Here is a 17,088-nt window from a genome sequence, read left to right as displayed (position 1 = left end):
AAGAAGTTTCTCCTCATCTCGGTCCTAAATGGCTTACCCCTTATCCTGAGACTGTGACCCATGGAATGAATGGAGGTCAATCAGAATTCTTCAGATTATTTCAGAACCTGAATGGGTTACTTGGGCCTTCACTGACCATGGCCAACTTTGTGAAGTCTTTAAAACATTTACAACACTGTATTGCTGATTTTTATTTCAGATTTCCAGGAGCCGCAGTACTTGGCTTTTGTAATGTATTGCTGCTTGTGGGGTGGTTGAGGTGGCACTAACTGCGTGGGCCACTTTCCTCCATATTGCCCCTTGTTTCCTGGCACTGCCTGTCTCCTCTTGCATTTTTGTCAGCCAACATTGCCTCCGCTGAAGCTTCTGAGATTCTTGGGGTTTTTGTCGCAATAGACACCCCCTGACACGGCTCCTCCTTCTACCATTTTAATCCTCGTTTTGTGCTCATAATCAGCCACTCCTTGGTTGCCAGTGGGGTCACGTAGCTGGTCAGTAGTCCTGGCCTGCCATGTTTCCCACAGGCCTAGGAAAATCTAGGCTGATGATTATAAAATATGGCACCCTCGATAAAAGAATGAAAAGCATTCTATTCAAAACTGGGGTCAAAGATAATGTCACGGCATATTATTTTTAAAGGCAAGTGAGTAATTAGCCATCCGAGTAGAGTCAATGAAATTTAGATTGCCTACCAACATCAAAGACTAAAATCATCCCCATTTTGAGCTTTGAGCAAATAAATTACATGGAGTATGTTCTGCTCACCTTCCCACTAATGGAAATGTCAGAGCCAAATGGGTTTGTGCTAATATTTTAATACGTGTGAAATTAGAATGACTAATGCTGATGAATAAGGTGATTGTGAATTCTGCACTTGTGTTGTATTTATATTATAACACTGCATCGTGCATTTATACTGAGAACAAAGGTGATTCTTTCAGAAAAGTTGTCACTTTTTAAAGTCAGATTCCTAAAATTCAGATGTCACTCTCAAGAGTTCGGTTAGGAGGTTTTGGGCTGAAGAGTTGTTTCATTTCTTGCTGGAGTTTCTGTCGCACTGGAGCCTGCCACTTATATTTATTTGGCTCATGCTTTTTGTTATTTTTTTGTCTTGTTTATCTTGCAAATATCTGGTTGGTTTTTCTTAATCACTGGCTGGGGTTATAGTTTGTGAAGTTTGTCCTGGCCCCAATGGGCTCCCTATATTAAAGTTGTTTGCTCAGGGGATGCAGTTTATTTAGGTGGTATGGGTTAGGTGAGCCTCTTTGGAAAGATAGACAAGAAGGGAAAGGAGGTGGGGTAGCTCTGTTAATAAAGGATGATATCAGGGCAGTTGTGAGAGACGATATTGGCTCTAATGAACAAAATGTTGAATAATTGTGGGTGGAGATAAGAGATAGTAAGGGGAAAAAGTCACTGGTGGGTGTAGTTTATAGGCCCCCAAATAATAGCTTCATGGTGGAATGGGCAATAATCAAGGGAATAATGGAGGCATGTGAAAAAGGAACTGCAGTAATCATGGGGGATTTTAACCTACATATCGATTGGTCAAATCAAATCTCACGGGGTAGCCTGGAGGAGGAATTCATAGAATGCATATGGGATTGTTTCTTAGAATAGTATGTTACAGAACCTACAAGATGCAAGCTATCTTAGATCTGGTCCTGTGTAATGAGACAGGAAAAATAAACGATCTCCGAGTAAAAGATCCTCTCGGAATGAGTGATCACAGTATGGTTGAATTTGTAATACAGATTGAGGGTGAGGAAGTTGTGTCTCAAACGAGCGTACCATGCTTAAACAAAGGGGACTACAGTGGGATGAGGGCAGAGTTGGCTAAAGTAGACTGGAAACACAGACTAAACGGTGGCACAATTGAGGAACAGTGGAGGACTTTTAAGGAGCTCTTTCATAGTGCTCAACAAAAATATATTCCAGTGAAAAAGAAGGGCAGTAAGAGAAGGGATAACAAGCCGTGGATAACCAAGGAAATAAAGGAGAGTATCAAATTAAAGACCAATGCGTATAAGGTGGCCAAGGTTAGTGGGAAACTAGAAGATTGGGAAAATTTTAAACAACAGCAAAGAATGACTAAGAAAGCAATAAAGAAAGGAACGATAGATTACGAAGGTAAACTTGCGCAAAACATAAAAACGGATAGTAAAAGCTTTTACAGATATATAAAACGGAAAAGAGTGACTAAAGTAAATGTTGGTCCCTTAGAAGATGAGAAGGGGATTTAATAATGGGTAATGTGGAAATGGCTGAGACCTTAAACAATTATTTTGCTTCGGTCTTCACAGTGGAAGACACAAAAACTATGCCAAAAATTGCTGGTCACAGGAATGTGGGAAGCGAGAACCTTGAGGCAATCACTATCACTTGGGGGGTAGTGCTGGACAGGCTAATGGGACTCAAGGTAGACAAGTCCCCTGGTCCTGATGAAATGCATCCCAGGGTATTAAAAAAGATGGCGGAAGTTATAGCAGATGCATTCGTTATAATCTACCAAAATTCTCTGGACTCTGGGGAGGTACCAGCAGATTGGAAAGCAGCTAATGTAACACCTCTGTTTAAAAAAGGGGGCAGACAAAAGGCAGGTAACTATAGGCCGGTTAGTTTAACATCTGTAGTGGGGAAAATGCTTGAAACTATCATTAAGGAAGAAATAGCGCGACATCTAGATAGGAATAGTGCAATCAAGCAGACGCAGTATGGATTCATGAAGGGGAAATCATGTTTAACTAATTTACTGGAATTCTTTGAGGATATAACGAGCATGGTGGATAGAGGTGTACCGATGGATGTGGTGTATTTAGATTTCCAAAAGGCATTCGATAAGGTGCTACACAAAAGGTTACTGCAGAAGATAGAGGTATGCGGAGTCAGAGGAAATGTATTAGCATGGATCGAGAATTGGCTGGCTAACAGAAAGCAGAGAGTCGGGATAAATGGGTGCTTTTCGGATTGGAAATCGGTGGTTAGTGGTGTGCCACAGGGATCGGTGCTGGGACCACAACTGTTTACAATATACACAGATGACCTGGAAGAGGGGACAGAGTGTAGTGTAACAAAATTTGCAGATGGCACAAAGATTAGTGGGAAAGCGGGTTGTGTAGAGGACACAGAGAGGCTGCAAAGAGATTTGGATAGGTTAAGCGAATGGGCTAAGGTTTGGCAGATGGAATACAATGTCAGAAAGTGTGAGTTCATCCACCTTGGGAAAAAAAACAGTAAAAGGGAATATTATTTGAATGGGGAGAAATTACAACATGCTGAGGTGCAGAGGGACCTGGGCGTCCTTGTGCATGAAACTCTTTTGAGTTTACCTGCAAAAACAAAAACATTAAAACCATGCCACCCGCCTGGGTGACACAGCAGACATTTACAAGGCCCTTTATTTTTCTTTTTTGTTTTTTTTTTGTTTTTTTGTTTTTTTTTGTTTTTTTTTTGGGCACTAAAATCAAATTTTCCTTTTTTCCAGTGCCCCCTATAAAAGGAGAGGGGGACACTAAAAGCACCGGCAATTAAAACAAAATAAACTTTAAAACGTAAAATCAAATTAAAATTTGGTTGCCGGGCGTGATGATGCACTCCAGTCCCTCCGGTGCCCACCTCTCGCGGAAGGCCGCGAGCGTACCGGTGGACACCGCGTGCTCCATCTCCAAGGACACCCTGGACCGGATGTAAGAGCGGAAGAGAGGCAGGCAGTCAGGTTGAACGACCCCCTCGACCGCCCGCTGCCTGGACCGGCTGATGGCACCCTTGGCCGTGCCCAGGAGCAGTCCTACGAGGAGGCCTTCGGACCTACCCGCTCCCCTCCGCACAGGGTGCCCAAAGATCAGGAGAGTGGGACTGAAGTGCAGCCAGAATTTCAGGAGCAGCCCCTTCAAATAATAAAACAGGGGCTGCAACCTTGTGCATTCCATAAAAACATGGAACACGGACTCTTCCAGACCGCAGAAATTGCAGGCGGCCTGGGAGTCCATGAACCGGCTTAAAAATTTGTTGCACGGTACTGCTCCGTGCACCACCCTCCAGGCCAAGTCCCCGATGAATAGTGGGAGGACCCCTGCGTAGAGTGCCCTCCATCGGGGACCCCCGCCTCCTCCGGACGGCAAGATGGTACGCCATGGCGTGTCCGGACGGCCGGCGAGGATGGCAAAGTTGAGGGTGTGCAGGAGCAGCCCGTACAGGAAACCCCTCCGCGCGGAACTGAAAGGCACGGAGGGGATTTCCCCGAGGCGGCTCAAGTTGTGAGGCGGCGGCCCCCGAGGGAGGTTCCGGGGTTTGGCGCCAATGAGGAATTCCGTCCGGACGGGGGTCAGTTCGGACGGGATCTCCCCACGTGCTTGAGCCTCCTCGATGCACCTAACGGAGTCAGGGCCCAGAGCTGTTTTTAGCGACTCGATGGCATCGGCCGCGTGGCGGACGTTGGCAGAGTTTAGGCGCCGCGCCAGCGTGTCTGGCACCATCCACCCCGCTCCTCCGCCATCGAGCAGGTCCCTGACCCTGGTCACCTCACCAGCCACAGCCCTCTCTTCTGACCGCCACATGAAACCTCGGCCGTGGAGGTACGGATTCCCGAGCAGCGGCTCCTGCAGGACGGCCGGCACTCCAGCCGGCGGAGAGCTGCGCTTGGCGGAGACTTTGTTCCAGACCCTGATGAGTTCCCTGTAAAAGACAGGCAGCTCCCGGAAGGCGGTCCTGGCATCCCAAAAAGTTAGTTTGCAGGTGCAGCAGGTAATCAGGAAGGCGAATGGAATGTTGGCCTTCATTGCGAGAGGGATGGAGTACAAAAGCAGGGAGGTCCTGCTGCAACTGTACAGGGTATTGGTGAGGCCGCAACTGGAGTACTGCGTGCAGTTTTGGTCACCTTACTTAAGGAAGGATATACTGGCTTTGGAGGGGGTACAAAGACGATTCACTCGGCTGATTCCGGAGATGAGGGGTTACCTTATGATGATAGATTGAGTAGACTGGGTCTTTACTCGGAGTTCAGAAGGATGAGGGGTGATCTTATAGAAACATTTAAAATAATGAAAGGGATAGACAAGATAGAGGCAGAGAGGTTGTTTCCACTGGTCGGGGAGACTAGAACTAGGGGGCACAGCCTCAAAATACGGGAGAGCTAATTTAAAACCAAGTTGAGAAGGAATTTCTTCTCCCAGAGGGTTGTGAATCTGTGGAATTCTCTGCCCAAGGAAGCAGTTGAGGCTAGCTCATTGAATGTATTCAAGTCACAGATAGATAGATTTTTAACCAATAAGGGAATTAAGGGTTATGGGGAGCGGGCGGGTAAGTGGAGCTGAGTCCACGGCCAGATCAGCCATGATCTTGTTGAATGGCAGAGCAGGCTCGAGCGGCTAGATGGCCTACTCCTGTTCCTAATTCTTATGTTCTTATGTTCTTATGTTCTGTGAGAGTGGGTTTTATCATTAGGATTTGGGCTTGGGCGTTAGGATGAGGATCAGGGGTAGAGGGACAGAGTTTGGGATAGTTAGAGTCAGGATTAGGATTAGGGTTGTGTGTACTTTAGGGTTATGGTTTTGTGAGAGGGTCTGGGATTGTTCGAGGTCAGGATTAGTATTACATTATGGAGATTTGGGTTGGAGGTATTTTTGACTTAGAATCAGGGTCTGGGTCAGGATCAGAGTTCTCCTAGATTGTGCCTCATTTAAGCCAAGATTTCCAGTTTTGCAATCCAATGCCTCACTTTACTTTTCCTTTGGAAGGTATGCAGCTAACGTTAGTTTCAGATCCTATGATTTCCAAAGACTCTACTCCATGTTCCAGAAAATGTCTGCTGACCATTTTGGTTTTTTCTGTGCCCTCATGTCACTAAGGTGCCATGTGAGCCTGGTTCTTAGAGTGTTCCCAGTTTCCCCTAGTTAAAAGATATCAGTCTGCTTGCATCAGATTGTGCTGTTCACATGTAATTCTTTGATTTTTGTTTGATATTCGCTCCTGGGATGTGGCCATCGCTAGCGGAGCCAGCATTTATTGCCCATCCCTAATTGCCCCTGAGAAGGTGGTGGTGAACCACCTTCTTGAACCGCAGCAGTCCTTATGGTGAAGGTTGTGCTGTTAGGGAGGAGTTCCAGGTGTTTGACCCAGCAATGATGAAGGAACGGCGATATATTTTCAAGTCAGGATGGTGTGTATCTTGGAGGGGAGCTTGCAAGTGATGGTGTTCCCATACGTCTGCCGCCCTTGTCCTTCTAGGTCGCGGGTTTGGGAGGTGTTGTCGATGGTACACACTGCAGCCATGGTGCACCAGTGGTGGAGAGAGGGAATGTTTAAGGTGGCGGATGGGGTGCCAATCAAGTGGGCTGCTTTGTCTTGGATGGAGTAAAGCTTCTTGAGTGTTGTTGGAGCTGAACTCATCCTGGCAAGTTTATTAGGGCTGTTTTCCCTGTGGTTCTATAATGTCCTTGAAACGATTCCTCTGTCATGTAGGAGTTCCGAGTAGAGCACTTGCTTTGGGAGTCTTGTGTCAGGCATGTGAACAATGTGGCCTGCCCAGCGGAGCTGGTCGAGTGTGGTTAGTGCTTTGATGCTGGGGATGTTGGCCTCGTCGAGAACACTAACATTGGTGCGTCTGTCCTCCCAGGAGATTTGCAGGATCTTGCGGAGACATCGTTGGTGGTATTTCTCCAGCGATTTGAGGTGTCTACTGTATATGGTCCACATCTCTGAGCTATACAGGAGGGCAGGTATAACTACAGCCCTGTAGACCATGAGCTTGGTGGCAGATTTGAGGGCCTGATCTTCGAACACTCTTTTCCTCAGGCGGCCGAAGGCTGTGCTTGTGCACTGGAGGCGGAATTGAAACTCGTTGTCGATGTCTGCCCTTGTTGATAACAGACTCCCGAGGTATGGAAAGTGGTCCACGTTGTCCAGGGTTGCACCGTGGATCTTGATGTCTGGGGGGTAGTGCTGTGTGGCGGGGTCAGGCTGGTGGAGATCTTTGTCTTACGGATGTTTAGTGTAAGACCCATGCTTTCTTATGCCTTAGTGAAGATGTTGACTATGACGTGGAGTTCAGCCTCTGAATGTGCACAGAAACCAAGCGCAGGCAGCGGAAGAAGCGTGCGGTAAACCAGTCCTACCCACCCTTTCCTTCAACAACTGTCTGTCCCACCTGTGACGGAGACTGTAATTCCCAAATTGGACTGTTCTGTCACCTAAGAACTCATTTTTAGAGTGAAAGCAAGTCTTCCTCGATTTCAAGGGACTGCCTATGATGGTGATGATGATGATGATAATATATATTTTCTAGATTGTTAGGTGGTTTGTATGTCCCAAATTTTTGAGTTGGACTGCCTGTTTCTTTCTTCTGCTGGTGACCAGCAGGTCTTTGAAGTTTCTGTCCCTATTTTATGCTGTACTGACCAAGCAAGTTTATGTTTTCTATTAATTTTCCAAAGTTGCTTTTAATTAGTCTGTTCATTTGCTTGCCCATTGTATGACATGTTCATATTAATGGTATTCTCTCTGCTTCATTGTTTCATGTCCATGGGTTGGCAAGATCCCTCAGGAAGTTTGATGTAATATGTCTGAAAGATGAGGAATCTGATCCTCTCTGACAGTGCAAGAAATAAATAAAGAAGTTGCATTTTTATCATCCCTTTCATGACCCCAAAGTGCCTTACAGCTAATGGAGTACTTTTGAAGTTGTAATGTAGGAAATGCAGCAATCAATTTGCACACAGCAGGGTCCCACAACAGCAATGAGATAAATGAGCAGATAATCTATTTTTTAGTGATATCAGTTGCAGTATAAACTTTGGCCAGGACACCAGGGATAACTCCCCTGCTCTTCTTCAAAATAGTGGCTTGTGATCTTTTACACCCACCTGCGAGGGCAGACGGGACCTCGTTTTAAAGTCTCATCCAAAAGACAAAACCTCACAGTGCAGCACTCCCTCAGCACTGCACTGGATTTTGTGCTCAAGTCTCTGGAGTGGGGCTTGAATCCACAACCATCTGACTCGGAGGCAAGAGTGCTATCAACTGAGCGGTGGTTGACACTGGGCAACAGTGCAGTGACAAGAGTTGCGATGGTCTGGTTAAAATCGTCTTGTTTTGTGCATTAATGGTGGTACTGAGTTAGCTTGGCTTTAAAGGCCCTTGGAGATGTGTTTTAAGTAGTGATTTTTTTGTGTGTAAAACTTCTTTTTGGCAGGAAAAACAGCAATAATAAATCAAAGCATTACATGTAAACAGCACAATGTAAACTACACAACCCGATGCGAACAGAGTCATATCCATTTTCCATAAGATTGCCTCTAGCAGTGCGCCCATTGATAATCTGCCTCTTAAACTGCTCCTGGATTCACTTGCTCTCCAGTTAAAGTGCCATCCGCAAATAGCACAAGCTTACATTTGGTTTTGACAGCCAATTATTATCGTAACTTAGAAACAAGAGGATTCCTACCATTGTCCCCTGAGAGTCCCCACTCAACAACACTCTAATACCAATCTGACATTACTTTCTCAGCTTTTTTATCCAGTTCTTTTTTCGACCATAGATTCCCATGGGTTTTAGTTTAATTAGCAGTGAAACTTTGTCCATAGCCTTCTATAATATCTATTTCATCTCAAACTTTTTCAAAGAAGCTTCAGCAGACATGATCTTTCCTTCTGAATCCATGCTGTTTCTTATTAAATTATTAATAGCTTAAAACTAATGACTGCTCGTGTACATCTTTGTATTATTACCATAATGTATTTGAAACTATGGCGACATCTCAAAATGAAAGAAAGCATTAAAACCAGGCTAGTTGGTATTAGTTAGTTAATAATAGTATTATCTTGATATGTAAGCTATACACAATACAGCAGCAATAATTTTGGTTCAAAAGTGAGATCTCTATTGACGTGTCCCAGTCTAGAAAATGAACAAACCTCTATTTGTTTAACCAGATTTTAATAATTCTCTTTTTGATATAAATCTCATATTTGGCTCCTTGCTGGTGACAGCTCTGGTGGGAAGGTGGAGACAATCATAATGTATATGTAACATCACACTACACACGAGCACAGCAGTGTGGGTAGCACTCTCGAGGTGGGAGGGGCTAGGAGTGAGCAGGTGCTGCTGATAACTGCAGGAGTTGGAGTGAGTTTGTAAAAAGTTGGTGGTGGGTTTTTGTTTTTTTTTTCCAAATTTTAGAGCCTTTTTGGCCCATAAACATCAGCCAGCTGGCTGCTGAGGGGCCTGGAGTGCCGGGCCCCTCAGAGGACAATGCTCCCAATATGAATTTAACCAGGGGAGAGAATGCCTTGAGAAGGGAGAATAAAAAGCCCAAAGATTTGGGCTGGGACCCCAGGAGGTTTGGAAAAGAAAACATAGTGGTGGATCACTGCCAGGATAAGGAGACGTGAGCTTGGGATATCATCCAGGCAGTACACCAGGACTGCTGTGAGGAAAGTTGCTTTGCTTGCCGACCAAAGCCAAATGTTGGATTTGAAGTGGCGGTCAGTGGCCGAGAGGAGGTGGAAAGACTTTTACTGAGCCTGAAGGTTGGTGATAATACTTGGATGTATCTTTGCTGTATTCTGAAGAGGTAGTGGTTTCATGCTTAAGCCTATCGGTTTATGTTGAGGACAATCTGCTGATAAAACAGTTGGAGTCATGGGACATTAAACTTTGCTCAATAATAAAGAGGAGATACTATCCTAGAACACGGGTAGCTGATGGAACCCGTTATGTAAAAGTGCGGTTCCCAGAGGGGGTGAGGCCATTACCCTACAGTATGCAATTCGAGACAATTAAAGGAGTGCAGTACTTCCGGGTTCTGCATGATAACCAGGTGAAGGTTTGCTATTGCTGTCTTGGACACGACCATCTAGTAAGAAGCTGTCCAGATCTGTACTGCTATAACTGTGGCAAGTCTGGACACATCGCTTGGAACTGCAAGACAGAGCGTTGTGTGGTTTGTCACAAAGGCCCCACCCGCTGTGAGTGTGAGGCAGAAGGACGCTCCTTGAGCAACGAGGAGATGGGAGAAAGAGCAGGAGGTGCGAATGGAGTGGCCAGAAGAGCGGAGCAGGCGATGGACACAGATGCCGAACGGAATGAGGAAAGAGTGCGATAAGAGGCAGAAAATTGCGGAGCAGAAAACAGGATGGAGATGGTGGAAAACACGGCAAGTATGGTGGAAAAGGACAAAGTCAGTGGAGGACATCACGGGTCAGGGACAGAGTCGAGCCATAATATGGCTCGCCTTCAGGTGTCCGTGGGGGTAGCAGAGGCAGGTGTGGGGTAAGTGTAAGTACTCCAAAGAGAGACGGGGAGTTATACATCTTGGAGAGCAGGAAGGGGCAAGACCAGGAGAGGGTGCAAGAGGCAGGAGCCTTAAAGGGGCAGGATGGGAGCGGGGAGACAAAGATGCCAAATGGGAGCAAGATGGGTGGAGACGCGCCATTGTCCCAGAGAAAGAAGAAACGGGAAGCAAGAGTCAGCGGTGGAGGTGAGGCCGAAGGGAGTGGCACTGTTGGAGAAACCAGGTTAGTAGGAGGACTCTCTAAGGGAGATTCTGCATCTAACGGGGAACAGGGATGGGAGATTACAGAAGAGCTAGTGAGTGAGGAGTCAGAGGAGGATGGAGACATGGAATTGGGGGGTGGGGGGGCATCATGTGGAAAGGGAAAGGTTAGTGAGGGGCAGAAGGAGGGAGAAGGGGCAGTTCCGCTGCCTAAATTTAATGTAAGGAAGGGGCTGAAACTGCAGGGGAAGTTCAAACAGGAGGTGAAAAAGAGCCGGAGGCTGCAGGAGAAAGCAACAGTTGCCAAAAGGTTGGGAAGGAACATTGGAGGAGGGAAGAGCCAGAGATTTAATGATGATGGGAAGATTATCAGGCGCATTTCTTTTATTAGGAGCAATGATTACATTGGTCTCGGTTAATGTGAACGGACTGAGGAGGGATAAGAAATTGCAGCAGTTGTTGCCATGTTTAAAGGCACGGACCTGTTGTGTCTGCAAGAAACCTTTTGGGATGAGGAGATCCTAGAAAGAATTCAAAAGGTTTGGAAGGGAGAAGTGTTTGCAAATTGCGCAAATACTAACCGTAAGGGTGGCTGCTTTAGTGAGTTTATCCATAAAAGAGAACGTTGCATTGGTGGACAAGGACACTGAGGGGAGATTTTTTACAGCTAAAGGTACAAATGGATGAATTGAATTGTGATCTCTTTAATATCTATGCGCCGAATGACCATTGCAAGCGTCATGAGATTTTTCGGTTATTCACAGAAGTGGCAGAGGCAGAAAACCCTTATATAGTGGGAGCTTTAATGTATTTTTACCTCAGATGGACATTTCAGCCCAGATGACCCTTTAGGATGATAACTCTGGAGATGATTGTAAAAATGATGGCAAATTTAAATTTGAGAGACTCATGGAGGGATCGGAACCCTCCATAAGAGTTCTCCAAAAGAGTTTATGTGAGTAATGTTTTAAAACAGAGCCGAATAGGTTTTGTGTTAATGCGGGAAGGGTTAAGTTCTGAGATGATGGAGATTTATTGTAAAAACTTATTTTTTAGTGACCACTTGGCTTTGGTTCTTAAAATAGAGACAGCAGAGTTAAGAACAGGGGTGTGGATTTTAAACAATCAGTGCCTGAAAGAAATTGCTTTTAAAGAAGGGATTTAAAAAATAATAAAGAATGCTTGGAAGGAGTTTTTATTCTTGAAAGAAAAAAAGTTTGGTGGGACAATTTCAAACATGAAGTAAAAGTTTTTTCAGTACGTTAGGGGAAAGAAAGAGTAACAGCTAACCGGCATCAAGAAGAGAATATAAACAGAAGGTTTACAGATATCTGTAAAGCAGTTGATGGAGGGGATAAGGGAGCAGAGACTAAGTTTTAAAGGAAGAGTGGGAATTATTGCAAGCTGAAAAATGCAAGGGGGCAATTCTCCATGCAAAGGCTAAAGATGCATTGGAAGGAGAAAGATGCACAAGATATTTTCTAGAGCAAGAGAAGTTGTGAAAAAAGTTATCATTAATTGGAGAGTTGAAGGTTAGGGAATAGTTCATTAATGAAAGTGGAGAGATTATGGAGGTTGTTGAGTATGTAGAAAGAGTCAGACTGAAAACTGTGAGCTCAAAGTAAAGTGTGACCTTAGTCTTTTATTGCAGGTCTCCAGAGTGCCTCTCCAACCTGTGAAGCCACGTTAAATACCTGTGCTCCCAAGGGATTATGGGATACCTTGGGACTCCAGCGGATGAGCCCTCTGGTGGCTGTACAGAGTAAATACAAGTCCACATATATAACAATGCTCCCCCCAAAGTCAATAGTGTAACTATTTACAATGTGAGTCGATCTGGGGCCTTTCTTGCCCTGGTTGATCGTCTCGGTGTGAAAGCTGGTGTTGTTGAATCATGTGTTGGGCCCTCGCTGGGCTGCTGTGCAGCTGGCCTTGATGGGCTGCTTGGTGTGTTGGGCCCTGCAGGGCTGCTGTGGGTGATGGGTTGTGCTTCGTGGTCAACCGTGGTGCCGGTTGCCACTGGTGTGTATGTTGGGATCAAAAAAGTTAAGGTCCAAGTGGGTTGCTCAGGATAGTCCATGAATCTGAGTTTGATTTGGTTCAAGTGTTTCCTGTGAATGAGTCCATTTGAAAGTTTGACCCGAAACACCCTGCTCCCATCTTTGGCCACGACAGTGCCGGGAAGCAACTTGGGACCTTGTCCATAATTTAACACAAATACAGCATCATTGATTTCAACCTCACGTGACACATTTGTGCTATCATGGTATGTACTTTGTTGAAGCCGCCTGCTCTCTAGAGACCTGTTCATGTAGATCAAGGTGAACTAATGAGAGCCTTGTCTTAAGTGCTCTTTTCATGAGCAATTCAGCAGGTGGGATCCCAGTGAGTGAGTCGGGTCTCGTGCGGTAGCTAAGCAGGACTCGGGATAGGCGAGTCTGCAGTGAGCCATCAGTTACCCTCTTCAAGCCTTGCTTGATGGTTTGCACTGCTCTCTCTGCCTGACCATTGGATGCTGGTTTAAACGGCACAGATGTGACATGTTTGATCCCGTTACGGGTCATGAATTCTTTGAACTCAGCACTGGTAAAACATGGCCCGTTGTCACTCACCAGGACATCGGGTAAGCCGTGTGTGGCAAACATGGCCCGCAGGTTTTCAGTAGTGGCAGCGGATGTGCTAGCTGACATTATCTCACATTCAATCCACTTGGAGTACACGACTACAACCACAAGGAACATTTTACCCAAGAACGGGCCTGCATAGTCGATGTGTATCCTAGACCACGGTTTGGAGGGCCAAGACCAGAAACTTAGCGGCGCCTCCCTGGGTACATTGCTTAACTGCGAGCATGTATTACATCTGTGATCGTAGGACTCTATGTCCGCATCGAAACCGGACCACCACACGTGGGATCTGGCTATCGCTTTCATCATTACGATGCCTGAGTGGGTACTGTGGAGGTCATTGATGAAGGTGTCTCTACCCTTCTTGGGGACCACTACTCGATTGCCCCACAGAAGGCGGTCTGCCTGGATAGACATTTCATCTTTGCACCGCTGGAACGGCTTTATCTCTTCCTGCATTTCCACTGGGACACTGGACCAGCTCCCGTGAAGCACACAGCCTTTGACTAGAGATAATAAGGGGTCCTGGCTTGTCCAGGTTTTGATCTGCCGAGCAGTGATGGGTGACTGCTCACTCTCAAATGCTTCCATAACCATGGCTAGATCTGCGGGCTGCGCCATTTCCACCCCCGTGGTGGGCAATGGCAGCTTACTGAGAGCATCGGCGCAGTTTTCTGTGCCTGACCTGTGGCGGATGGCGTCATTGTATGCGGACAACGTGAGCGCCCATCTCTGGATGTGGGCCGATGCATTGGTATTTATCCCTTTGCTCTCGGAAAACAGGGATATAAGTGGCTTATGGCCAGTTTCCAATTCGAGTTTTAGCCCAAACAGGTATTGATGCATTTTCTTTACCCCATAGACACACACACTAACGCTTCTTTTTTAATCATGCTGTAGGCTCTCTCAGCCTTAGACAGATTCCTGGATGCATAAGCAACTGGTTGCAGTTTCCCGAAATCATTAGCTTGTTGCAATACACACCCGACGCCATATGATGACGCATCACATGGATCATACAACACAAGCAATTTGTTTGAGCATAATAATTTTCTCGCTTTTACAAAGGCATTTTATTGGCTTTCGCCCCAAACACATTCGCCCCCTTTTCGTAGTAAGACATGTCGTGGTTCTAGCAGTGTGCTGAGACCCGGTAAGAAGTTACCAAAGTAGTTCAAGAGTCCCAGAAACCATCGCAGCTCCTTCACGTTCTGTGGCCTCGATGCGTTCTCGATAGCCTGCGTTTTCGCGTTGGTGGGTCTGATGCCGTCCGCAGCAATCCTCCTTCCTAAGAACTCCATTTCAGGCACCAGGAAAACGCACTTCGAGGTTTTAACCTGAGCGCCACACGGTTGTGTCGACTAAGAACCTCCTCCACGTTTTGCAGGTGCTCGACTGTGTTCCGACCTGTGACCAAGATGTCATCCTGGAAGAACACGGTGTGCGGGTCCAACATCAGTAAACTTTCCATGTTTCCATGGAATATCGCCACCGCTGATCGGATTCGAAATGGGCTTCTGTTATAAACAAAAGACCTTTGTGCATGTTGAGGCAGGTGAGGGCCTTCGATGATTCCTCCAATTCTTGCATCATGTAGGCTGAAGTCAGATCCAGCTTCGTGAATGTCTTTCCTCCCACCAGCGTTACAAAGAGGTCATCGGCCTTTGGAAGTAGGTACTGATCCTGCAGGGAGAAACGATTGATAGTTACTTTGTAATCGCCACAGATTCTGACGGTGCCGTCTCCCTTGAGGACTGGGACAATAGGACTGGCCCACTCGCTGAACTCGATAGTGAAATGATGCTCTCTCGTAGCAGCCGGTCTAACTCGATCTCTACCCTTTCTCTCATCATGTACGGTACTGTTCTCATCTTGTGATGGATGGGTTGTGCCCCCATAATTAGGTGGTTCTGCACTTTTGCTCCTTGGGATTTCCCAATGCCTGGTTCGAACAGCAAAGGAAATTTGTTTAAGACCTGGGCACACGAAGTGTCGTCAGCGGGCAATAGCGCTCGGACGTCGTCCCAGTTCCAGCGTGTGACCATTGCCCGATACCACCCAGAGTGGTAGCTTGTGCACCACTCCATCGTAGGAGATATTTACGGTAGCACTGCCGATTACAGGAATCAGTTCTTTCGTGAAAGTTCTTAGTTTCGTGTGAAATGGTGTTAAGACTGGCCTTGAGGCCTTGTTGCACCACAACCTTTCGAAGGTCTTTTTGCCCATGATGGACTGGCTCACGCCTGTGTCCAGCTCCATTGACACCGGGAGTCCATTTAGTTCAACATTCAGCATTATCGAGGGACAATTCGTGGTGAATGTATGCACCCCATGTACCTCTGCCTCCTCTATCTGAGGCTCTGGTTCGTCATGTTCCTCCATGGATCTGTCCTCCTCTGCAACATAGTGGTTTGCAGGTTTAACAGGCTGTGCAGCTCACCTGCACACTCGTTGGAGATGTCCCATTGTTCCACAGCCCTTGCAAATGTACTCTTTGAATCAGCATGAATGGAAACGATGATCACTCCCGCAGCGCCAACAAGGTGTTAATGGCCTTGCATTCATCACCCTTGAGGGTGGACTCTGAGTCATCTGTGGACGTGCAGCTGCGGGTATGTGTGACCTGCCCTGTATGTTACGGTTCGAAAACAACATCACTTTGTTCACAGTACTTGTAGCAGCACTTGTGTGCTGAGAGATTTGCTTAGTATTGTCACTGGTGGCAATGAATGCCTGGGCTATCGTTATGGCCTTACTCAAGATTGGGGTCTCTACAGTCAAAAGTTTGCAAAGTATGGTTTTGTGGCCAATGCCAAGTACGAAAAAGTCTCTGAGCATGTGCTCCAAATGTCCTTCAAATTCGCAATGTCCTGCAAGGCGTCTTAGCTCAGCGACATAACTCGCCACTTCCTGGCCTTCAGACCTTTTGTAGGTGTAGAACTGGTACCTTGTCATCAGAATGCTTTCCTTCGGGGTCAAATGCTCTCGGACCAGTGTGCACAAATTGTCATATGGTTTCTGCGTGGGTTTCGCTGAGAGAGCATGAGGCCGTATGTTGGTGCCCCACAGACAGTGAAGAGCATCACCCTATGTTTGACAGTGCTCTCTTCCCCATCTAACTCATTGGCCACGAAGTATTGGTCGAGTCGCTCCACTGAAGTTTCACAATCATCACCCATCGAGAATTTCTCCAGGATTCCCACTGTTGTCTGGATCTTTGGGTTCGCTATCTGTATCTCATCACCAGTTGTTGTGTATGGAGAAAGAGTCAGACCGAACACTGTGAGCTCAAAGTAAAGTGTGACCTTAGTCTTTTATTGCAAGTCTCCAGAGTGCCTCTCCAACCTGTGAGGCCTCCTTAAATACCTGTGCTCCTGAGGGATTATTGGATCCTTGGGACTCCAGGGGATGAGCCCGCTGGTGGCTGTACAGAGTAAATACAAATGTACATATATAACAACACTCCCCCCCTCCCCAAAGTCAATAGTGTAACTATTTACAATGTGAGTCAATCTGGAGCCCTTCTTGCCCTGGTTGATCGTCTCGGTGTGAAAGCTGGTGTTGTTGAATCATGTGTTGGGCCCTCGCTGGGCTGCTGTGTAGCTGGCCTTGCTGGGCTGCCTGGTGTGTTGGGTCCTGCTGGGCTGCTGTGGATGATGGGTTCTGCTTCATGGTCAACCATGGTGCTGGTTGCCACTGGTGTGTATGTTGGGGGATCAAAAAAGGTAGGGTCCAAGTGGGTTGCTCAGGATAGTCCGTGAATCTGAGTTTGATTTGGTCCAAGTGTTTCCGGTGAATGAGTCCATTTGAAAGTTTGACCCGACATTGCCGGGAAGCAACTTGGGACCTTGTCCATAATTTAACACAAATACAGGATCATTGATTTCAACCTCGCGTGACACATTTGTGCTATCACGGTATGAACTTTGTTGAAGCCGCCTGCTCTCTAGAGACCTGTTCATGTAGATCAG

General features: G+C 46.4%; 1 protein-coding gene across 1 annotated transcript in view; it reads right to left on the bottom strand.

Annotated features, from left to right (window-relative positions):
- Nucleotides 1-14,588, bottom strand: part of LOC139273878 (large ribosomal subunit protein eL33-like) — a 40,384-nt gene extending 25,796 nt beyond the window's left edge. Inside the window, exon 1 of the mRNA XM_070890954.1 lies at nt 14,455-14,588. Within this exon, the coding sequence (XP_070747055.1) occupies nt 14,455-14,588 (134 nt within the window). The remainder of the gene's footprint in view (nt 1-14,454) is intronic.
- Nucleotides 14,589-17,088: the final 2,500 nt, after the last annotated feature.

This window comes from Pristiophorus japonicus, chromosome 9, assembly GCF_044704955.1.
Source record: "Pristiophorus japonicus isolate sPriJap1 chromosome 9, sPriJap1.hap1, whole genome shotgun sequence".
NCBI lineage: Eukaryota > Metazoa > Chordata > Chondrichthyes > Pristiophoridae > Pristiophorus > Pristiophorus japonicus.
The sequence above is the reverse complement of the archived record's forward strand: the minus strand, read 5'-3'. Positions and strand labels throughout refer to the sequence as shown.